Source organism: Salvelinus namaycush, unplaced genomic scaffold (genome assembly GCF_016432855.1).
Source record: "Salvelinus namaycush isolate Seneca unplaced genomic scaffold, SaNama_1.0 Scaffold813, whole genome shotgun sequence".
Lineage (NCBI taxonomy): Eukaryota > Metazoa > Chordata > Actinopteri > Salmoniformes > Salmonidae > Salvelinus > Salvelinus namaycush.
In genome coordinates, this window is record NW_024061546.1 from 24,692 (window position 1) to 49,563 (window position 24,872).

General features: G+C 42.8%; 1 protein-coding gene across 2 annotated transcripts; it reads left to right on the forward strand.

Moving 5' to 3' along the window:
• The first annotated feature begins 2,867 nt into the window (after positions 1 to 2,867).
• Positions 2,868 to 24,872, forward strand: LOC120042928 (carbonic anhydrase 4-like). 2 transcript variants are annotated; one of them, XM_038987691.1, is made up of 8 exons: positions 2,868 to 3,049; positions 10,712 to 10,756; positions 11,531 to 11,695; positions 12,152 to 12,297; positions 15,025 to 15,117; positions 16,948 to 17,014; positions 17,577 to 17,740; positions 22,762 to 24,872. In XM_038987691.1, exons 1-8 carry the CDS (start codon positions 2,872 to 2,874, stop codon positions 22,939 to 22,941), a joined length of 1,038 nt encoding a protein of 345 aa, XP_038843619.1. In that variant the 5' UTR covers positions 2,868 to 2,871; the 3' UTR covers positions 22,942 to 24,872. The 2 variants fall into 2 exon arrangements, with proteins under 2 accessions (XP_038843619.1, XP_038843620.1); XM_038987692.1 differs by lacking the exon at positions 2,868 to 3,049 and adding an exon at positions 4,100 to 4,402.

Below are 24,872 nucleotides of genomic sequence, written 5' to 3' on the forward strand. Positions count from 1 at the left end.
TTATCATGGAAACCGTAGTGGTTTAGAGGGGGACAGTAGCATGGAAACCCTAGTGGTTTAGAGGGGGACAGTAGCATGGAAACCCTAGTGGTTTAGAGGGGGACAGTAGCATGGAAACCCTAGTGGTACAGAGGGGGACAGTAACATGGAAACCCTAGTGGTTTAGAGGGGGACAGTAGCATGGAAACCCTAGTGGTTTAGAGGGGGACAGTAGCATGGAAACCCTAGTGGTAGAGAGGGGGACACTAGCATGGAAACCCTAGTGGTTTAGAGGGGGACAGTAGCATGGAAACCCTAGTGGTACGGAGGGGGAGAGTAGCATGGAAACCCTAGTGGTTTAGAGGGGGAGAGTAGCATGGAAACCCTAGTGGTATGGAGGGGGAGAGTAGCATGGAAACCCTAGTGGTTTAGAGGGGGAGAGTAGCATGGAAACCCTAGTGGTTTAGAGGGGGACAGTATCATGGAAACCCTAGTGGTACAGAGGGGGACAGTAGCATGGAACCCCTAGTGGTACGGAGGGGGACAGTATCATGGAAACCCTAGTGGTATGGAGGGGGACACTAGCATGGAAACCCTAGTGGTTTAGAGGGGGACAGTAGAATGGAAACCCTAGTGGTTTAGAGGGGGACAGTATCATGGAAACCCTAGTGGTACGGAGGGGTACAGTATCATGGAAACCCTAGTGGTACAGAGGGGGACAGTAGCATGGAAACCCTAGTGGTTTAGAGGGGGACAGTAGTATGGAAACCCTAGTGGTACAGAGGGGGAGAGTAGCATGGAAACCCTAGTGGTACAGAGGGGGACAGTAGCATGGAAACCCTAGTGGTTTAGAGGGGGACAGTAGCATGGAAACCCTAGTGGTTTAGAGGGGGAGAGTAGCATGGAAACCCTAGTGGTTTAGAGGGGGACAGTATCATGGAAACCCTAGTGGTTTAGAGGGGGAGAGTAGCATGGAAACCCTAGTGGTTTAGAGGGGGACAGTAACATGGAAACCCTAGTGGTTTAGAGGGGGACAGTAACATGGAAACAGATCTATATGCGGTGTTGTAACAGGTAGACTCTTGTACAATACAAAGTCACGCAAATGAATGAGAGTTTTTACAGGTCAATAATATTAGCTGTTCATTTGCATAAATGTTATTTTAACATTATTGGTATAAAACAATAATAACTATTGTGATGGTGATATAACAACCTTTCCAGTACCATTCAGTATATTTGAAGAGGGGTTGAATATGATAACGATAAACAGAAGGAACCGAGCCCAACCTAGCCGAGCCCAACCTAGCCGAGCCCAACCTAGCCTAGCCCAACCTAGCCTAGCCCAACCTAGCCGGGCCCAACCTAGCCGGGCCCAACCTAGCCGGGCCCAACCTAGCCGGGCCCAACCTAGCCGGGCCCAACCTAGCCGGGCCCAACCTAGCCTAGCCCAACCTAGCCGAGCCCAATCTAGCCGGGCCCAATCTAGCCGGGCCCAACCTAGCCTAGCCCAATCTAGCCGAGCCCAATCTAGCCGAGCCCAATCTAGCCTAGCCCAACCTAGCCGAGCCCAACCTAGCCGAGCCCAACCTAGCCGAGCCCAACCTAGCCTAGCCCAACCTAGCCTACCCCAACCTAGCCTACCCCAACCTAGCCTACCCCAACCTAGCCTAGCCCAACCTAGCCTAGCCCAACCTAGCCTACCCCAACCTAGCCGAGCCCAACCTAGCCGAGCCCAACCTAGCCTACCCCAACCTAGCCGAGCCCAACCTAGCCGAGCCCAACCTAGCCGAGCCCAACCTAGCCTAGCCCAACCTAGCCTAGCCCAACCTAGCCTAGCCCAACCTAGCCGAGCCCAACCTAGCCTAGCCCAACCTAGCCTAGCCCAACCTAGCCGAGCCCAACCTAGCCCAACCTAGCCGAGCCCAACCTAGCCGAGCCCAACCTAGCCGAGCCCAACCTAGCCTAGCCCAACCTAGCCGGGCCCAACCTAGCCGAGCCCAACCTAGCCGAGCCCAACCTAGCCGAGCCCAACCTAGCCGAGCCCAACCTAGCCTAGCCCAACCTAGCCTAGCCCAACCTAGCCGAGCCCAACCTAGCCGAGCCCAACCTAGCCGAGCCCAACCTAGCCGAGCCCAACCTAGCCGAGCCCAACCTAGCCTAGCCCAACCTAGCCTAACCTAGCTTACCAATTCACCATAGGTCCTTTTCAGCCGCAACTATCGGAGCAGCACAGCTTGGGTCGGGCATATTGTGTGTGTGTGTGTGTGTGTGTGTGTGTGTGTGTGTGTGTGTGTGTGTGTGTGTGTGTGTGTGTGTGTGTGTGTGTGTGTGTGTGTGTGTGTGTGTGTGTGTGTGTGTGTGTGTGTGTGTGTGTGTCCGTGGTTGAGAGGTGTTCCCCCTCTGGAAAGAGCATGTTACTGGGTTACAGGCAGGTTATAGAATAGCAACCTGTAACCCAGTACCATGCTCATTTCAGATGGGGAATACCTCTCAACCATGGACACACACACACACACACACACACACACACAGACACTGGCCTGCTGGATGTTTATCAATTTTCTATCATCTTTCCGAGGTTTCCACCGTATCCACTAGGATATTTAAAGTCCAGTTGACCATTTCTGTTGTTCGCTGTAAACATATGGACAATAAAGTTGTATTGTTGTGATATGCTGCTTTAAGTCAAATCAGAGGTGGTCAGTTGTCACTTTATATTATCAGATATCTCTACCTGCATGGTGTTCGTTTAGTGGCAGTCGTTTAACACGCCTTCTCGTGTACAATTATTTGATTAGAGAAGATGTTGTCGGTTGGGGACATTCAATAGAAGTAATATCCGAGGGGGGGAGGGGCTAGGCGTGGGTTGTTTCTTTCCTGTTGAGTAGGATGATAGATAAGTATAAGACCCTCTTGGAAGAAGAATGCGATCACATTGGGGGGGAAAAAATAACTCATTGTGTTGCCCTGCGCCGCTCGAACCTGTCAGAGACGCTCTCCAAAATGAAGCAGCATCTTATCCTACCCATTTTTCTGGCATCCTTTTTAAAAATCTGCACCGGTGCAGGTGAGTCGATTTTAATTGATTGTATTCTGAACTTGGAAGGAAAGCTGTAATCTCTGTATAAACTATTACATTCGTTCAATAAATCAGATTTGTGAATCTATTTTTCATAAATAAGGGGAAACATTTTTTTTTTTTGATAAGTAGGAATTTACTTATTGTATAGTTAAAAAAAAAAGACTAGGTCTATAAATATATATGTAAAAATAATTTGTAGCCTAACTTATCCAATGTAAGTAAACAGGCGACAACGTACTAATTTCCTACCATTCAAAGCTTTGAGGTTAAATAATAGTGTCCTGGCTACATATTAATAAAGATCACATCAGCTTAGTGAGATCACATTACATCCTCTGATCATCCTATGAGTAGCCTATTTATTCATGATGTACCTGATCATTGTTCCCCTTTGAAAGACAGACTACTGTTTTACATTTATATTGTTGATGTTGTAATTAAGGGTTTACATTTTTTTTTTAATTAAACGACAACAAATATATTTATATCGTATTTGATCAGCTTTCAAGCATAGGTTTATTCAAATATTACAAGTAGACCAATAACACATTAAAAACAACTGGTTGAAGTCAGTTTTAGCTGTTATATTTTTGGTATAAATTCTTTGAAGTTGAAATTACCTTTCATTTGGAAAGGTCCTGTTTGGCTTTAAAAAATCCAGTGTCCGCGAGCCGCCTCTTAGATATCATCCAATGTTATATTTGAGCATCTATGAAATTGAAAACACTTCTCAGGCTAACTTGATATAAATAAATAAAAACGTATTCGGGTACTTACTACCTTATGATCACAACTAGCCTCAAACATGAGAGATGCTTCCGTCCCGCGCCGCATATCATCACCCCAAACGCGCGCGTAAATGCTATTCAACACCTGCCATCATAGAGATTTCCCACGCATTGCTGGCAGGCAGATCTACAGTTCTCCTTCCCCTCACCAGGAAAGCACTGTGGCACAGTAAAGTTCAAAGACATACAGTGAAACTAAAGTGTCGCTGTCTGTCAACAAATCAATGTGCCAAAGGTGTCGGTTTTTAGGTGTTAACATGATGACCGGTAGATTATGCTGGGCAACTATTAAAAGAAAACGAACAGAGAAGCCCATCATATCGTTTTCAGAATCGGCTTTTGAAAACAGCTCCGTTATATCACGCAATCCCCATTCATTCTTCCACGTGCACCTGCACCCAATACGGAGTTCAGCACGAGCCAATGAGAGAGACTTGCGTGCTTGCCGCAACGAGACGCAGCACGAGCTCCAACAACAAGCTGCGGAGAAACGGTAAATCTCTACAAACGTTTTCGGGGAAAAACACACGAGAACTCAGATCTCATACAGGTAGGTCTAGCGGTTTAATTGACAAAAAATACATTATCTGTTGGCTTTCCCCAGTCCTGAAATGGGTAACGCGCTCACGAACTATAGGCTGCATTAGGCTGCCTGCTCTGCGGATGTCGAGAACAGCGTGCTGTCCCCACTGAGAACGAAATTGGATACCATACTATTTGGATGAAGATAGCAGCCACAAAAGTAAATGATAACATCATGCTACGTTGCTTTTGCATCTGATAAGAAGATGCCTTTGACCTTGAGCTTTCACTATTTGAGTCCACACAAAAATCCCCATATGCCAATATAGCTACATCACATTATATAAAAAATATTTTCTCAAGTGGGAAAATGCAGATGGTTGAACTGGTTGGTTTAAACACTCGTGCACCGTCTGCTCCTGCTCTTTGGGGCTCACGAGTGGCGTAGCTGCTAAGGCACTGCATCTCAGTGCTAGAGGAGTCATTACAGACACCCTGGTTCGAATCCAGGCTGTATCACAACCGACCGTGATTGGGAGTCCCATAGGGCGGCGCACAATTGGCCCAGCGTCGTCCGGGTTTGGCCGCTGTAGGCCGTCATTGTAAATAAGAATGGGTTCTTAACTGACCAATAAAAATTATAGGGGGAATTGTTCCCTTTGCATCCCAAAAGACACACTGACCTCATGCCAACCACCATAGTCCCATTTGCTATATCATCTGTAAATCGTTGATTATTATGGTTATTTCATATCTCCTTGTAATTCAGCCTGGTCTCATAGACTAGACGTAACATAGTAAATGTAAAACTGAGATGTTCAAATTAGTATGATATGTAGGGTGGTTTGTCGGGGTAGGTGTATAACACAAACATCTAGCAACGAGTTCGAATCTCATAACAAACAACGTTATCAGTTTAGATAGTTAGCAACTTTTCAACTACTTACTACCTTTTAGCTACTTTGCCACTACTTAGCATGTTAGCTAACCCTTCCCCTAACCTTAACCCTTTAACCTAACACATACTGTAAACTTAATCCTAACCTTAACCCCTAGCCTAGCTAATATTAGCCAGCTAGTTAATGTTAGCTAACCTACCCCACCTAGCTAGAATTCATAACATATCACACGTTTTGTAAATTTGTAACATATTGTACGTTTGCAAATTCGTAACATATTGTACATTTTACGAATTCGTAATATATAATACGAATTGTAATTTGTAACAAATAATACGAATTGTAATTTGTAACATACCGTATGAAATGGGTGATGAATACATACCATACAAAACATAACATATCATACAAAATGGAGTGTGGCAGAAATGAATACATACCATACAAAACATAACATATCATACAAAATGGAGTGTGGCAGAAATGAATACATACCATACAAAACATAACATATCATACAAAATGGAGTGTGGCAGATTTACGTACAGAATAATACAAAATGCTCTGAGACCAGGTTGTGTAATTAAGTCTATATCTAGTCTAGAGTAAGTTCCCTATACAACCTATAGGCCTACAGATCGAGATACGTGTGGAGAGCACCATGACACATCTCAGATCTCGCTCTCGCTGTCTTTGTTTAACACGTCCTAATATCCTAACGATGTCTGCAAATGTGCAGACAGACTTATTTATTTTTTCTTTCGTTGCCTTTTGTTTCTCTTTGACAGTTTCCTATTTCTTGGCTGCTCAAAACCTTGCTTCCCTGGGAGTGCGCACTCAGCTCAACACCATTTAAGAACCCATTGTTCAATGTTACTTTGCCCTGCATTGGTATAAAGATCAAAGTAGCGTCGAGGTCTGCCTATCAGCAGATCAGCTATTGGTCACACAGGAATTGTGAGCACGGAAATCTGATTAGATGCCAATTAACAGAAGCAGGCTTTGTTTTGTAGGATAATTGATTGACATTAAGGACTGTGTACGTTTTTAAAATGCGTTCATAAAAGACTTAGTACACCCCATACCTATTTCTCTGAGGAAATCAGTATACAAATGCCATTTAAAATACACTATTCCACTCCTGCATGGTTTACAAATGCCTTTTAAAATGCACTATTCCACTCATGCATGGTTTACAAATGCCAAATGCCTTTTAAAATACACTATTCCACTCATGCATGGTTTACAAATGCCATTTAAAATACACTATTCCACTCATGAATGGTTTTACAAATGCCTTTTAAAATACACTATTCCACTCATGAATGGTTTTACAAATGCCTTTTAAAATACACTATTCCACTCATGAATGGTTTTACAAATGCCATTTAAAATACACTATTCCACTCATGAATGGTTTTACAAATGCCTTTTAAAATACACTATTCCACTCATGAATGGTTTTACAAATGCCTTTTAAAATACACTATTCCACTCATGAATGGTTTTACAAATGCCATTTAAAATACACTATTCCACTCATGAATGGTTTTACAAATGCCTTTTAAAATACACTATTCCACTCATGCATGGTTTTACAAATGCCTTTTAAAATACACTATTCCACTCATGAATGGTTTTACAAATGCCTTTTAAAATACACTATTCCACTCATGAATGGTTTTACAAATGCCTTTTAAAATACACTATTCCACTCATGAATGGTTTTACAAATGCCTTTTAAAATACACTATTCCACTCATGCATGGTTTACAAATGCCATTAGAGGATATTTAACTTTTTTTTTTGTTGGACAATAGTGAAAGATAACGGTTCTGATGGTGCTGCTAGTGCACTTGGTAACGGACATGAAGTCATCTAGGAAGTTTAACTCCTAGAACTAATTCTACAGGTGGAAGTTGGGGTGGGATTATGTAGGCCAGGGTAGAAGGGGAGGCTACTTGGCCAATGAAGGCATTAGCCAATAGGCGTTGGTGTATGACTTAGCCCACACATTGAAAGACTTTTCAACTTGCAAACCCTGGTCCGACTCCAGGCATACGTGACATAAGCGGTCGCTTAGGGCCCCCGGCAACTATTTTAGGAACTCAGTCGGGGTCTTAACTTACTATTGAGAGTAAGAATAATACAATACACCAGGTGTAATTTAGAAGTGTATCTATTGTTACGTCACTCACTAACAGTCAATCAATTAGCCATGTTAGCTAACAATGTTTAGATTGGTAGTTAGCCTAGTCAGCTAAGAATGTTTAGATCGGTAGTTAGCCTAGTCAGCTAACAATGTTTAGATTGGTAGTTAGCCTAGTCAGCTAACAATGTTTAGATCGGTAGTTAGCCTAGTCAGCTAACAATGTTTAGATTGGTAGTTAGCCTAGTCAGCTAACAATGTTTAGATTGGTAGTTAGCCTAGTCAGCTAACAATGTTTAGATTGGTAGTTAGCCTAGTCAGCTAACAATGTTTAGATCGGTAGTTAGCCTAGTCAGCTAACAATGTTTAGATTGGTAGTTAGCCTAGTCAGCTAACAATGTTTAGATCGGTAGTTAGCCTAGTCAGCTAACAATGTTTAGATTGGTAGTTAGCCTAGTCAGCTAACAATGTTTAGATTGGTAGTTAGCCTAGTCAGCTAACAATGTTTAGATTGGTAGTTAGCCTAGTTAGTCTAGCTAGCTATCTGGACTTGTAGTAATCATGGCCGAATACTGACCGGGCTCACAGGGTAAGTGCCCAGGGCCCTGACCTCCATGGGGCCTCTATTGATTGTGTTAGTCATTCTCACTCAGATATCATATTAACATGGCATAAGTCATGGCAAAATGTGTAGAATTGCAACAAATGAGCTTTAAAACGGCAAAAATATATCACCACCCCATGGCAAAATGGATAGAATTTCAGGAAATTAGCTGTAAAACTGCAACAACAAAAAAATTCTCTGCCTCATGGCAAAATTAGTAGAATTGTCTGAAATGTGTTATAAAATTACAGCATTTTGTTTGCACGCAATTGCAAAATGTGTAGAATTGCAGGAAAATAACCTTAAAATACACATTTGATTTGCAATTCTATACATTTTGCCATGGTGTTGTAAAGAAAATGCTAGTTTTAAAGCGAGTTTTATGCAATTGTAGACATTTTGCAATTGCGTGCAAACTAAATGCTGCAATTTTATAACACATTTCAGACAATTCTGCCACTGAAATCTTCTACTGCAAAGGGTGTGTGGGGGGGGGGGGGGCAAACCAAATTTAGTTTAGGGACATTTTTTAGTACTATTCTCATATCAGAGCACCTGTGGTTGTTTTGGAGTACCAAAAGTGCTCCTGCTCATTTTTTCTTCCTCCCTGTATGGTGCTGTCTCTTTTGTTTGATCAGCTTGAAGGTTATTTATTTATTGAAAACAATATATTAATAATGGCACCATATGGGTACACTCTGTGGCCTTCCAAGTCTAAACCCCCTGCAGAGTTTATTTGGGCTTTTTGAAAATGTATTTATAGCCGTGATCACACCAGTACAGAAGGAAATGTATTTATAGCCGTGATCACACCAGTACAGAAGGAAATGTGCTTACCAACCAACGGTGGCAAAGAAAGAAACCAGGAATTTGTACCCAATTCACAGCACTTCCTTCAGCTCCGGGAGGACAAACTCTTCCAGTCCAGTACTAATAACAATTTATATTCAGTTTTTTTCATTTTCCATAAATATTCGATCTGCGAGACAGCAGTAGATATTTGTCTCAGAGCAAGAGCTAGATGGAAACATGCAAGTCCATTGTGAAATATTAATAAACTTTCAAAACAAGCGTGAAAAGTTGTCCTTTGATGTTAAATATTGTTTTTTTTGTGTGTATTTATTCTAATAGCACGTAAACTTGTTAGTGTGCCTTTGTGTACTTGAACAATAGAAAACACAATTCCTGTGTATTAGGGCCATTTGTATGACCGGCAATAACAGTTGACTTTCAGCAAAACTTGAACAATTCATTGTTTGCGGAAAAGCGAAAATAAACGAACTATTGATAATCGGCAGATTTGATAAATATCTTTGAAATCTTGCGGATGCGGTTTCTGGTCATTCTCCAGAATAACTGCTGTTTGTAACATCCATCTTCCTCCCTCCTCTGAGTTCTCAAAATAGACTGCAGTGCAGAATGTTGTTAACTGTGAGGGTTAACAATATGATGAGTGTATAAACATTGTTTACGCAAGTGATAACTGCCTCTGTCCAGAAAGAGATGTATAAATGGAGTGTGTGGGGCCATAGAATTAGAATATATTGGGCCATAAAATTAGAATGTATGGGGCCGTCATAGGATTAGAATGTATGGGGCAGCCATAGAATTAGAATGTATGGGGCCGTCATAGGATTAGAATGTATGGGGCAGCCATAGAATTAGAATGTATGGGGCCGTCATAGGATTAGAATGTATGGGGCCGCCATAGGATTAGAATGTTTGGGGCCATAGGATTAGAATGTATGGGGCAGCCATAGTATTAGAATGTATGGGGCCGCCATAGGATTAGAATGTATGGGGCCGCCATAGGATTAGAATGTATGGGGCCGTCATAGGATTAGAATGTATGGGGCCGTCATAGGATTAGAATGTATGGGGCCATAGGATTAGAATGTATGGGGCCATAGGATTAGAATGTATGGGGCAGGCATAGTATTAGAATGTATGGGGCAGGCATAGTATTAGACTGTATGGGGCCGCCATAGGATTAGAATGTATGGGGCCGCCATAGGATTAGAATGTATGGGGCCGCCATAGGATTAGAATGTATGGGGCCGTCATAGGATTAGAATGTATGGGGCCATAGGATTAGAATGTATGGGGCCATAGGATTAGAATGTATGGGGCAGCCATAGTATTAGAATGTATGGGGCCATAGGATTAGAATGTATGGGGCAGCCATAGTATTAGAATGTATGGGGCCGCCATAGGATTAGAATGTATGGGGCCGCCATAGCATTAGAATGTATGGGACCGCCATAGGATTAGAATGTATGGGACCGCCATAGGATTAGAATGTATGGGGCCGCCATAGGATTAGAATGTATGGGGCCGCCATAGGATTAGAATGTATGGGGCCGCCATAGCATTAGAATGTATGGGGCCGCCATAGGATTAGAATGTATGGGGCCACCATAGGATTAGAATGTATGGGGCCGTCATAGGATTAGAATGTATGGAGCAGCCATAGTATTAGAATGTATGGGGCAGCCATAGTATTAGAATGTATGGGGCAGCCATAGGATTAGAATGTATGGGGCAGCCATAGTATTAGAATGTATGGGGCAGCCATAGCATTAGAATGTATGGGGCAGCCATAGGATTAGAATGTATGGGGCTGCCATAGGATTAGAATGTATTCTGATCATGTATGGCTTACTGATATTTGTCATGTTGTTTCAGATTGGTGCTACCAGTCCCAAAATACCTGTGACACCCCTTGTAATGGTGAGTTTGAAACACAGTAATGAACAAGAAATGTAATGTTAAATCTGTCCACACAACACAGTGATGAAACAAGAAATGTCATGTTAAATCTGTCCACACAACACAGTGATGAAACAAGAAATGTCATGTTAAATCTGTCCACACAACACAGTGATGAAACAAGAAATGTCATGTTAAATCTGTCCACACAACACAGTGATGAAACAAGAAATGTCATGTTAAATCTGTCCACACAACACAGTGATGAAACAAGAAATGTCATGTTAAATCTGTCCACACAACACAGTGATGAAACAAGAAATGTCATGTTAAATCTGTCCACACAACACAGTGATGAAACAAGAAATGTCATGTTAAATCTGTCCACACAACACAGTGATGAAACAAGAAATGTCATGTTAAATCTGTCCACACAACACAGTGATGAAACAAGAAATGTCATGTTAAATCTGTCCACACAACACAGTGATGACACTGACTGCATCCTTTAGTTCATGTTTGTCATGTCACAAGTTCAAGTTATTTAAGCAGGGACATGACAGTTATAGCAATAAATCCACTTCCTTTCCCACCTGTCCATCCGTCCAAACCTGTCCCTCCCTCCCTCCCTCCCTCCCTCCCTCCCTCCCTCCCTCCCTCCCTCCCTCCCAATGAAACACTTACCCACTCCTCAAAAACAGTTTTACTCAGACAGATATAATGAACTAGAACATTCCTGGTGTGTGTCTTGCTGTCACCAGGATGATGTGTATTTTTATCCTCACTGTTCTACAGGACCAGAGAAGTGGGAACATGTCAACAGAGTCTGTGCTGGCGAGAACCAATCCCCCATCAACATCGTCCACAGGAAGACCGTACCAGACAAGCGCCTCACACCTTTCCAATTCAAACAGTACCAGGATTCCTTCCAAGGCTCGATCAAAAACAATGGACACTCTGGTATGTTTCATTAATGCCCGATCAAAAACAATGGACACTCTGGTATGTTTCATTAATGCCCGATCAAAAACAATGGACACTCTGGTATGTTTCATTAAGGCCCGATCAAAAACAATGGACACTCTGGTATGTTTCATTAATGCCCGATCAAAAACAATGGACACTCTGGTATGTTTCATTAAGGCCCGATCAAAAACAATGGACACTCTGGTATGTTTCATTAAGGCCCCTGAACAGTCTTTCCTCATGCCTACCTAAACTTTATCTAAATTATGTGAAGATGCTTTTATTTATTGAAATTGTTTACATTCAAAGACAAAACATGTTGTTGTTGATCCCAATAACCCACCACTTCCCTCCCAGAAGCATGTCGTTTCCTAGCAACAAACATCTAGAAAGATCTATATAACATCTATATTTTTGTCAATCTAATTTCCACTGTGTTATCCCCTCCAGTTCAGGTGAGCGTGCCTCACGATGCCTATGTGATTGGTGGAGACCTGGAGATGCCCTATAAGGCGGTGCAGTTCCACCTGCACTGGGGCAAGAAAGGAGGGCCGGGGTCAGAACACACCATCGACGGAGAGCAGTACCCCATGGAGGTAATGTTATGTAGGACAGCCGCTGTCTGACACACACACACACACACACACACACACACACACACACACACACACACACACACACACACACACACACACACACACACTGACACTGACACTGACACTGAGCGGCATAGGCAAGATGCAATATACTGTGTTTTATACCATCAATCAAGTTTATTTTATATAGCCCTTCGTACATCAGCTAATATCTCGAAGTGCTGTACAGAAACCCAGCCTAAAACCCCAAACAGCAAGCAATGCAGGTGTAGAAGCACGGTGGCTAGGAAAAACTCCCTAGAAAGGCCAAAACCTAGGAAGAAACCTAGAGAGGAACCAGGCTATGAGGGGTGGCCAGTCCTCTTCTGGCTGTGCCGGGTGGAGATTATAACAGAACATGGCCAAGATGTTCAAAATGTTCATAAATGACAAGCATGGTCAAATAATAATCAGGAGTAAATGTCAGTTGGCTTTTCATAGCCGATAATTAAGAGTTGAAAACAGCAGGTCTGGGACAGGTAGGGGTTCCATAACCGCAGGCAGAACAGTTGAAACTGGGACAGCAGCAAGGCCAGGTGGACTGGGGACAGCAAGGAGTCATCATGCCCGGTAGTCCTGACGTATGGTCCTAGGGCTCAGTTCCTCCGAGAGAGAGAAAGAAAGAGAGAAGGAGAGAATTAGAGAGAGCCAATATGTTCAAAATGTTCATAAATGACAAGCATGGTCAAATAATAATCAGGAATAAATGTCAGTTGGCTTTTCATAGCCGATCATTAAGAGTTGAAAACAGCAGGTCTGGGACAGGTAGGGGTTCCATAGCTGCAGGCAGAACAGTTGAAACTGGGACAGCAGCAAGGCCAGGTGGACTGGGGACAGCAAGGAGTCATCATGCCCAGTAGTCCTGACGTATGGTCCTAGGGCTCAGGTCCTCCGAGAGAGAGAAAGAAAGAGAGAAGGAGAGAATTAGAGAGAGCATACTTAAATTCACACAGGACACTGGATAAGACAGGAGAAGTACTCCAGATATAACCAACTGGCCCTAGCCCCCCGACACAAACTACTGCAGCATAAATACTGGAGGCTGAGATAGGAGGGGTCAGGAGACACTGTGGCCCCATCCGATGATACCCCCGGACAGGGCCAAACAGGAAGGATATAACCCCACCCACTTTGCCAAAGCACAGCCCCCGCACCACTAGAGGGATATCTTCAGCCACCAACTTACAATCCTGAGACAAGGCCGAGTATAGCCCACAAAGATCTCCACCACAGCACAAACCAAGGGGGGCGCCAACCCAGACAGGAAGATCACGTCAGTAACTCAACCCACTCAAGTGACGCACCCCTCCTAGGGACGGCATGAAAGAGCACCAGTAAGCCAGTGACTCAGCCCCTGTAATAGGGTTAGAGGTAGAGAATCCCAGTGGAGGGGAACCGGCCAGGCAGAGACAGCAAGGGCGGTTCGTTGCTCCAGAGCCTTTCCGTTCACCTTCACACTCCTGGGCCAGACTACACTCAATCATATGACCTACTGAAGAGATAAGTCTTCAGTAAAGACTTAAAGGTTGAGACCGAGTCTGCGTATCTCACATGGGTAGGCAGACCATTCCATAAAAATGGAGATCTATAGGAGAAAGCCCTGCCTCCAGCTGTTTGCTTAGAAATTCTAGGGACAATTAGGAGGCCTGCGTCTTGTGACCGTAGCGTACGTGTAGGTATGTACGGCAGGACCAACTCGGAAAGATAGGTAGGAGCAAGCCCATGTAATGCTTTATAGGTTAACAGTAAAACCTTGAAATCAGCCCTTGCCTTAACAGGAAGCCAGTGTAGGGAAGCTAGCACTGGAGTAATATGATCAAATTTCTTGGTTCTAGTCAGGATTCTAGCAGCCGTATTTAGCACTAACTGAAGTTTATTTAGTGCTTTATCCGGGTAGCCGGAAAGTAGAGCATTGCAGTAGTCTAGCCTAGAAGTAACAAATGCATGGATTAATTTTTCTGCATCATTTTTGGACAGAAAATTTCTGATTTTTGCAATGTTACGTAGATGGAAAAAAGCTGTCCTTGAAACAGTCTTGATATGTTCGTCAAAAGAGAGATCAGGGTCAAGAGTAACGCCGAGGTCCTTCACAGTTTTATTTGAGACGACTTTACAACCATCAAGATTAATTGTCAGATTTAACAGAAGATCTCTTTGTTTCTTGGGACCTAGAACAAGCATCTCTGTTTTGTCCGAGTTTAAAAGTAGAAAGTTTTCAGCCATCCACTTCCTTATGTCTGAAACACAGGCTTCTAGCGAGGGCAATTTATTGCATCTATTGCATCTTGCCTATGCCGCTCTGTCATTACTCATCCATATATTTATATGTTTATATTCTTATTCCATTCCTTACTTAGATTTGTGTCTATTAGGAAGTTGTTGTGGAATTGTTAGATTACATGTTAGATATTGCTGCGTTGTCGGAACTAGAAGCACAAGCATTTCACTACACTCGCAATAACATCTGCTAACCGTGTGTGTGTGTGTGACCAATAAAGTTTGATTTTGACGCACACGAACACACTTTTTTAAATGTTTTGTTTCTTGAAATGTTCTTATCAGTGTCAATCCATAACAGAGGATCACAGTCCAATTGAAAATGAGCTGAAACGGAGTCCAGAGGAAGGTTTTTAAAATGCTACAAAGTCTCATAGTGATGCTAAGGACTTTCTATTTGCTTTTCTACAGCTGCATATTGTTCACATGAAACAGCAGCACTCAAACTTGGGAGATGCCTTGAAAGATCCATCCGGAGTTGCAGTCCTGGGATTTTTCTACGAGGTTAACGTTTCAATATGTTTGAATGGTTTTTGCCATATAGCAAGTCAGTCTTTTGACTTTTGAATACACATATCCGTGGCAACACTTGTAAATGAAATGACATCATAGCACCCTGCATTTGTCTTGTATGTGATATACTGTGTGTTTATATATTGACGTGTATTTATGTGTATATATATATACAGTGCATTCAGAAAGTATTCACACCCCTTGACGTATTCTACGTTTTGTTGTGTTACAGCCTGAATTCAAAATGGATTAAATATAGTTGTTGTTTTTCTCACCCATCTACACACAATACCCCATAATGACATCATAATACCCCATAATGACATCCTAATACCCCATAATGACATCATACCCCATAATGACAACACAATACCCCATAATGACATCATAATACCCCATAATGACATCACAATACCCCATAATGACATCATAATACCCCATAATGACAAAGTGAAATCATATTTTTTAGAAAAGTTAGCCAAATTTATTGAAAATGAAATACATAAATATCTCATTTACATAAGTATTCACCCTCTGAGTCAATACTTTGTAGAAGCACCTTTGGCAGCGACTACAGCTGTGAGTCTTTCTGGGTAAGTCTCTAAGAGCTTTCCACACCTGGATTGTTCAACATTTGCCCATTTATTCTTTTCAAAATTCTTCAAGCTCTGTCAAATGGGTTGTTGATCATTGCTAGACTACCATTTTCAGGTCTTGCCATAGGTTTTGGATAGGGTTTTGCCTGTGCTTAACTTTATTCCATTTCTTTTTTATCCTGCAAAACTCCCCAGTCCTTAACGATTACAAGCATACCCATAACATGATGCAGCCTCCGCTATACTTGAAATATGGAGAATGGTACTCCGTAATGTGTTTTATTGGATTTGACACAAACATAACACTTTGTCTTCAGGACAAAAAGTCAATTGCTTTGGCACAATTTTTACAGTATCACTTTAGTGCCTTGTTCCAAACAGGATGCATGTTTTGGAGTATTTTTATTCTGTACAGGCTTCCCTATTTTCACTCTGTTAAATAGGTTACTTCTCAATCTCAAATACTTACTACAATGTTGTTGATCCATCCTCCATTTTCTCCTATCACAGCCATTAAACTCTGTAACTATTCTAAAGTCACCATTGGCCTCATGGTGTAATCCCTGAGCGGTTTCCTTCCTCTCTGGCAACAGAGTTAGGAAGGAAGTTAGGAAGGACACTTGTATCTTCTCGTTACTGGGTGTATTGATACACCATCCTAAATGTAAATTATAACTTCACCATGCTCAAAGGGATATTCAATGTCTGCTTTTTTTAAATATTTTTTTTTACCCATTTACCAATTGGTGCCCTTCTTTGCAAGGCATTGGAAACCTCTCTGGTCTTTGTGGTTTGAAATTCACTGAGGGACCTTACAATTATCTGTATGTGTGGGGTACAGAGCTGAGGTAGTCCTTAAAAAAATCATGTTAAACACTATTATTGCACACAGAGTGAGTCCATACAACTTGTAATGTGACATGTTAAGCAAATGTTTACTCCTGAACTTATTTAGGCTTGTCATAACAAAGGGGTTGAAAACTTATTGACTCAAGACCTTCCAGCTTGTCGTTTTTTAAATTATTAATTAAAATAAATAGAACAACTTAATTCCACTTTGACATTATGGGGTATTATGCATAGGCCAATGACACAACATCTAAATGTAAATCCATTTGAAATGCAGGCTGTAACTCAACAAAGTGTGGAAAAGGTCAAGGGGTGTGAATACTCTCTGAAGGCACTGTATACTCGAGTCATGATTCTTATTTTGTACCGTTGTCAGGAATCTCTCAGTGAAAACCGAAAATATGACCCCATTGTAAAAGCTCTCCAGAGCATCAGGACGACTCGTGAGTATATTTTATAGCTAATGTTAGATCTCTCCAGAGCATCAGTACGACTGGTGAGTATATTTCACAACTAATGTATGGGTTATTCAGATCCATCTTGCTAAAGATGTGGCATGTATCATAAATTTGATTTACGAAGCTGGAAACCATCTCACATCTTTGTACATGTAATAATGTACATGATACGTTCTGTGTATGCTCCTGTATAGCAGATACTGTTCATCCTTAGTTTCATTTAATTGACATGCAACAAGAGAGACTGAGGAGATTTGATGTCTTCACTAATGTCTTCAATGCTTTCCTCTGTGTCTTGTCCTATCTGCCTCCAGATGCCAAATATTTTCATGAATTCATGCCAAGATTAATGTACCCTTTTGTATGTAACTTGTGCATCGCAGATACAATTTGTTTCAATGCTCTATGTTTCTCCCATGTCTTGTCTGTTGGCATGTACCAACACCAATGTTTTGCTAAGATTAATATAAGTTCTGTGTAGCAGATACAATTTGTCTCCATTTGTTTCAGGGCTCAATGTTTCTGATTGTACGCTGTGCTGTTGCAGATGCTCAAGCCACTCTGAGTGCTGTGTCTCTGGAGCAGCTGATTCCTCCCCAGCAGAACCTGACCAACTACTACCGTTACAAAGGCTCCCTCACCACCCCCAACTGCACCGAGTCTGTGGTCTGGACCGTGTTTGAGAAGCCCATTCCTCTCAGCAAAAACCAGGTACAGCAGCTGTTTAACCCAACGTCTTGTTGGTACATTAGGAAACACTCTGAAAGCATAACAGTGATACGGTGGAGAACCGTATCATTCAGAACAGTTATGTGGTGGAGAACCGTATCAGTCAGAACAGTTATGTGGTGGAGAGCCGTAGCATTCAGAACAGTTATGTGGTGGAGAACCGTATCAGTCAGAACAGTTATGTGGTGGAGAACCGTATCATTCAGAACAGTGATGTGGTGGAGAACCGTAGTATTCAGAACAGTTATATGGTGGAGAACCGTAGCTTTCAGAACAGTTATACGGTGGAGAACCGTATCATTCAGAACAGTTATGTGGTGGAGAACCGTAGCATTCAGAACAGTGATGTGGTGGAGAACCGTATCATTCAGAACAGTTATGTGGTGGAGAACCGTATCATTCAGAACAGTTATGTGGTGGAGAGCCGTATCATTCAGAACAGTGATGTGGTGGAGAACCGTATCATTCAGAACAGTGATGTGGTGGAGAACCGTATCATTCAGAACAGTGATGTGGTGGAGAACCGTAGCATTCAGAACAGTTATGTGGTGGAGAACCGTATCATTCAGAACAGTTATGTGGTGGAGAACCGTATCATTCAGAACAGTGATGTGGTGGAGAACCGTAGCATTCAGAACAGTTATGTGGTGGAGAACCGTATCATTCAGAACAGTTATGTGGTGGAGAACCGTATCATTCAGAACAGTGATGTGGTGGAGAGCCGTATCATTCAGAACAGTTATGTGGTGGAGAGCCGTATCATTCAGAACAGTGATGTGGTGGAGAACCGTATCATTCAGAACAGTGATGTGGTGGAGAACCGTAGCATTCAGAACAGTTATGTGGTGGAGAGCCGTATCATTCAGAACAGTTATGTGGTGGAGAACCGTATCATTCAGAACAGTGATGTGGTGGAGAACCGTAGCATTCAGAACAGTTATGTGGTGGAGAACCGTATCATTCAGAACAGTTATGTGGTGGAGAACCGTAGCATTCAGAACAGTTATGTGGTGGAGAGCCGTATCATTCAGAACAGTTATGTGGTGGAGAACCGTAGCATTCAGAACAGTTATGTGGTGGAGAACCGTAGCATTCAGAACAGTTATGTGGTGGAGAACCGTATCATTCAGAACAGTTATGTGGTGGAGAACCGTATCATTCAGAACAGTGATATGGTGGAGAACCGTAGCATTCAGAACAGTTATACGGTGGAGAACCGTAGCATTCAGAACAGTTATACGGTGGAGAACCGTAGCATTCAGAACAGTTATGTGGTGGAGAACCGTAGCATTCAGAACAGTTATACGGTGGAGAACCGTAGCATTCAGAACAGTTATACGGTGGAGAACCGTAGCATTCAGAACAGTTATGTGGTGGAGAACCGTAGCATTCAGAACAGTTATGTGGTGGAGAACCGTATCATTCAGAACAGTTATGTGGTGGAGAACCGTATCATTCAGAACAGTTATGTGGTGGAGAACCGTAGCATTCAGAACAGTTATGTGGTGGAGAGCCGTATCATTCAGAACAGTTATGTGGTGGAGAGCCGTATCATTCAGAACAGTTATGTGGTGGAGAACCGTATCATTCAGAACAGTTATGTGGTGGAGAACCGTATCATTCAGAACAGTTATGTGGTGGAGAACCGTATCATTCAGAACAGTTATGTGGTGGAGAACCGTATCATTCAGAACAGTTATGTGGTGGAGAACCGTATCATTCAGAACAGTTATATGGTGGAGAGCCGTATCATTCAGAACAGTTATGTGGTGGAGAACCGTATCATTCAGAACAGTTATGTGGTGGAGAACCGTATCATTCAGAACAGTGATGTGGTGGAGAACCGTATCATTCAGAACAGTTATGTGGTGGAGAACCGTATCATTCAGAACAGTTATACGGTGGAGAACCGTAGCATTCAGAACAGTTATGTGGTGGAGAGCCGTATCATTCAGAACAGTGATGTGGTGGAGAACCGTATCATTCAGAGCAGTTATACGGTGGAGAACCGTATCATTCAGAACAGTTATGTGGTGGAGAACCGTAGCATTCAGAACAGTGATGTGGTGGAGAACCGTATCATTCAGAACAGTGATGTGGTGGAGAGCCGTATCATTCAGAACAGTTATGTGGTGGAGAGCCGTAGTATTCAGAACAGTTATGTGGTGGAGAGCCGTAGTATTCAGAACAGTGATGTGGTGGAGAACCGTATCATTCAGAACAGTGATGTGGTGGAGAACCGTATCATTCAGAACAGTTATGTGGTGGAGAACCGTATCATTCAGAACAGTTATGTGGTGGAGAACCGTATCATTCAGAACAGTTATGTGGTGGAGAACCGTATCATTCAGAACAGTGATGTGGTGGAGAACCGTATCATTCAGAACAGTTATGTGGTGGAGAACCGTATCATTCAGAACAGTTATGTGGTGGAGAACCGTATCATTCAGAACAGTTATATGGTGGAGAACCGTAGCATTCAGAACAGTGATGTGGTGGAGAACCGTAGCATTCAGAACAGTGATGTGGTGGAGAACCGTAGCATTCAGAACAGTTATGTGGTGCAGAACCGTAGCATTCAGAACAGTTATGTGGTGGAGAACCGTATCATTCAGAACAGTGATGTGGTGGAGAACCGTAGCATTCAGAACAGTTATGTGGTGGAGAACCGTAGTATTCAGAACAGTGATGTGGTGGAGAACCGTATCATTCAGAACAGTTATGTGGTGGAGAACCGTATCATTCAGAACAGTGATGTGGTGGAGAACCGTATCATTCAGAACAGTGATGTGGTGGAGAACCGTATCATTCAGAACAGTGATGTGGTGGAGAACCGTATCATTCAGAACAGTTATGTGGTGGAGAGCCGTATCATTCAGAACAGTTATGTGGTGGAGAGCCGTATCATTCAGAACAGTGATGTGGTGGAGAACCGTAGCATTCAGAACAGTTATGTGGTGGAGAACCGTAGCATTCAGAACAGTTATGTGGTGGAGAACCGTATCATTCAGAACAGTTATGTGGTGGAGAACCGTATCATTCAGAACAGTTATATGGTGGAGAACCGTATCATTCAGAACAGTGATGTGGTGGAGAACCGTATCATTCAGAACAGTTATGTGGTGGAGAACCGTATCATTCAGAACAGTTATATGGTGGAGAGCCGTATCATTCAGAACAGTTATGTGGTGGAGAACCGTATCATTCAGAACAGTTATGTGGTGGAGAACCGTAGCATTCAGAACAGTGATGTGGTGGAGAGCCGTATCATTCAGAACAGTTATGTGGTGGAGAACCGTATCATTCAGAACAGTTATGTGGTGGAGAACCGTATCATTCAGAACAGTGATGTGGTGGAGAACCGTATCATTCAGAACAGTTATGTGGTGGAGAACCGTATCATTCAGAACAGTGATGTGGTGGAGAACCGTATCATTCAGAACAGTGATGTGGTGGAGAACCGTATCATTCAGAACAGTTATGTGGTGGAGAACCGTATCATTCAGAACAGTTATGCGGTGGAGAACCGTATCATTCAGAACAGTGATGTGGTGGAGAACCGTATCATTCAGAACAGTTATGTGGTGGAGAGCCGTATCATTCAGAACAGTTATGTGGTGGAGAACCGTATCATTCAGAACAGTGATGTGGTGGAGAGCCGTATCATTCAGAACAGTGATGTGGTGGAGAGCCGTATCATTCAGAACAGTTATGTGGTGGAGAACCGTATCATTCAGAACAGTTATGTGGTGGAGAACCGTATCATTCAGAACAGTTATGTGGTGGAGAGCCGTATCATTCAGAACAGTGATGTGGTGGAGAACCGTATCATTCAGAACAGTTATGTGGTGGAGAACCGTATCATTCAGAACAGTTATGTGGTGGAGAACCGTATCATTCAGAACAGTGATGTGGTGGAGAGCCGTATCATTCAGAACAGTGATGTGGTGGAGAACCGTATCATTCAGAACAGTTATGTGGTGGAGAACCGTATCATTCAGAACAGTTATGTGGTGGAGAACCGTATCATTCAGAACAGTTATGTGGTGGAGAACCGTATCATTCAGAACAGTTATGTGGTGGAGAACCGTATCATTCAGAACAGTTATGTGGTGGAGAACCGTAGCATTCAGAACAGTGATATGGTGGAGAGCCGTATCATTCAGAACAGTTATGTGGTGGAGAACCGTATCATTCAGAACAGTTATATGGTGGAGAGCCGTATCATTCAGAACAGTTATGTGGTGGAGAACCGTATCATTCAGAACAGTGATGTGGTGGAGAACCGTATCATTCAGAACAGTTATGTGGTGGAGAACCGTATCATTCAGAACAGTGATGTGGTGGAGAACCGTATCATTCAGAACAGTTATGTGGTGGAGAACCGTAGTATTCAGAACAGTGATGTGGTGGAGAACCGTAGCATTCAGAACAGTTATGTGGTGGAGAACCGTATCATTCAGAACAGTTATGTGGTGGAGAACCGTATCATTCAGAACAGTGATGTGGTGGAGAACCGTAGCATTCAGAACAGTTATGTGGTGGAGAACCGTAGCATTCAGAACAGTTATGTGGTGGAGAACCGTATCATTCAGAACAGTGATGTGGTGGAGAACCGTATCATTCAGAACAGTTATGTGGTGGAGAACCGTATCATTCAGAACAGTTATGTGGTGGAGAACCGTATCATTCAGAACAGTGATGTGGTGGAGAACCGTATCATTCAGAACAGTTATGTGGTGGAGAACCGTATCATTCAGAACAGTTATGTGGTGGAGAACCGTATCATTCAGAACAGTGATGTGGTGGAGAACCGTATCATTCAGAACAGTTATGTGGTGGAGAACCGTAGCTTTCAGAACAGTGTTTAGTTATTTGAGTAGTTGAACAAACTCTACCAGTAGATACACTGTTGGTTTGATATGATGCTACTTATTGTTACTATTAGTATCAGCTGTGTCTCCGTGACCTTTGCGTGTCTGCCTGTTGGTTCTGTCTTCCAGCTGCTTAAGTTTTCAGAACTCCAGTTTAAGGATGGCAAGGACATGGTGGATACCTTCCGGCCGGTGCAGCCCCTGAACCGCCGCGTAGTGTACCGGTCCGGAGGCGCAGTGGTACTGGCCAGCGTCGCGCTCCTCGTGGCTTCCGTCGCCATGGCGACGGGACTGTCACAGCCCAACTAGAGGAAGGCATTCCGATGCGAGCGAGCCGCACCACCACCACCACCAGCATGAACACCACGAGTTCTCAGAACCAACCACCAAATCAACAAACTAAACTATACGGCACCAATCAACCAACATCCATGCCCCTTGACCTTTGACAAGTCTCAGCTTTGAAAACCAACATGCCCCAGACCCCTTTACAATGACCTATAGGGATTCATTCCTTCTCAAACTCTAGTATTAGAGCTCTCGAGTTTCACGAGTTCATAAGTTCAACATCCCTCCCTGTTCAATGTCGGGTCAATTTAGAGTCCTCAGTCTAAAGTTACAATACAAAATGTGAGGACACTTTTCTCTGTGTTCAGGTGGTCGGGCTGCTGCTATAGGCTAAACACAGAGGCCTATACATCCATGACCTGGTTGGCACTGGACTGGCAAGTGATCATGTTCTTGAATGGAACGTGTGGATGGTGGCTAGTCGCTATTAATAGCTTACAGTCATAAATACTTTCCAGTCTCCAGATTAAAACCGAGGAGAGGAAGAGAGATGCCATGACCTGATCTTTCCCTCTGCATTGCCAAGTCCATGAACTTCCATTATCGCAACCACCGTCACCAGTCAGGTGGGCTTTCTATTGCCACCCACCACGGGCCCCGGGGCAACATTATCTAAGGAGGACGGAGGTCCCCATAGCAACACGTGAATCACTCACCCAGGGCCCAGGGGTAACTAAAGGACACAGGCTGACCCATGAGGAACACAACGCACCATAGTGAGTGTTAAAGTGTTTAGAGGCTGGACTGTCCCTGTCCCTGTCCCAACTCCCAAACCCCCCCCCCCCCCCCCCCCCAGTCACACATGAGCTCCACCAGGAGGAAGAGGAGGTGGAGGAAGATGATGATGCGGTGCTGGAGTGATGAGCTTTCCGGCTCCCTCCAAAAACTGCTCTGACAACAGGTCATGAGGCGATTGACAGGGGCGATTCTGAACACACAGAAGAAAACCAGAAGCTGAAATAGGGAGTGGACACAGCAATATTTAAAATAACCAACTAATTGATTGATAAATAGATAGACTAATTGATTGATTGATTGACAGATTGACTGATACTTATTTGACCAATGTCATTATAGTTTTATGACCAATTATCCATATCAACTGTTTAGCATGGATCTGCATGTTGTCTCTCTCTCTCATAGAGAACCATAGAGACTGTACACACTTTCTACCTAGCCACCCTAGGCACTTCAGAAACTGTATACTTCTCCACCGGCTCGGCCAATTAAACCGTCCCTTTTGAGAACACGTGACTTGTGTTCACGGCTTATATTACATGGTCTTGAACGCACTGAATGTTACCTGCTGTGAAATATTACCACAATAGCATCAAGATAAGACTGATGTACAGATTGAACTAGGAATATTCATTATATACATGTTCCATTGTTTCTTAACGCACCAATGTTATATTACATTTCTATACCGTGTAATTTGTACACGTATTTGTGTACTGTATGTGTAATGAGATATATATATATATATATAAGGACACACTGTTGATGTTATTTATATACAGCTTGGTGTTTAAACGTTTATATATAATGATTGTTTATGCCTTGGCCAGGTCTCCCTTGAAAAAAGAGACTCTGGGTCTCAATGGGCTTTTCCTGGTTAAATAAAGGTTAAATAAATACTATATATATATATATATATCGACATCTATCAGAAAGAAAACCAACCCCCCCCCCCCCAAAAAAAGAGGAAATGGATTACATTAGCTAAGTTCTTTCGGACCAATTCAAAATATGTTTACTCTTGAAATGAGGTATGTTCAAAAGTATTGAACGGTTTCAATTTGTTTGGTTGTAATGCTTGAAAATGTTCTACGTGATATGGAGAATGTGTTCCGAATGAATAAACTACTGACATGTGTTTTTTTTTTTAATGA

Excerpts from the sequence above, each read along its gene's own strand:
- LOC120042928 (XM_038987691.1), top strand. The coding sequence starts at position 2,872 with ATGATAGATAAGTATAAGACCCTCTTGGAAGAAGAATGCGATCACATT. Across the intron at positions 10,757-11,530 it reads CTGTGACACCCCTTGTAATG|GACCAGAGAAGTGGGAACAT; the intron begins GTGAGTTTGAAA and ends ACTGTTCTACAG. Across the intron at positions 12,298-15,024 it reads GAGAGCAGTACCCCATGGAG|CTGCATATTGTTCACATGAA; the intron begins GTAATGTTATGT and ends GCTTTTCTACAG.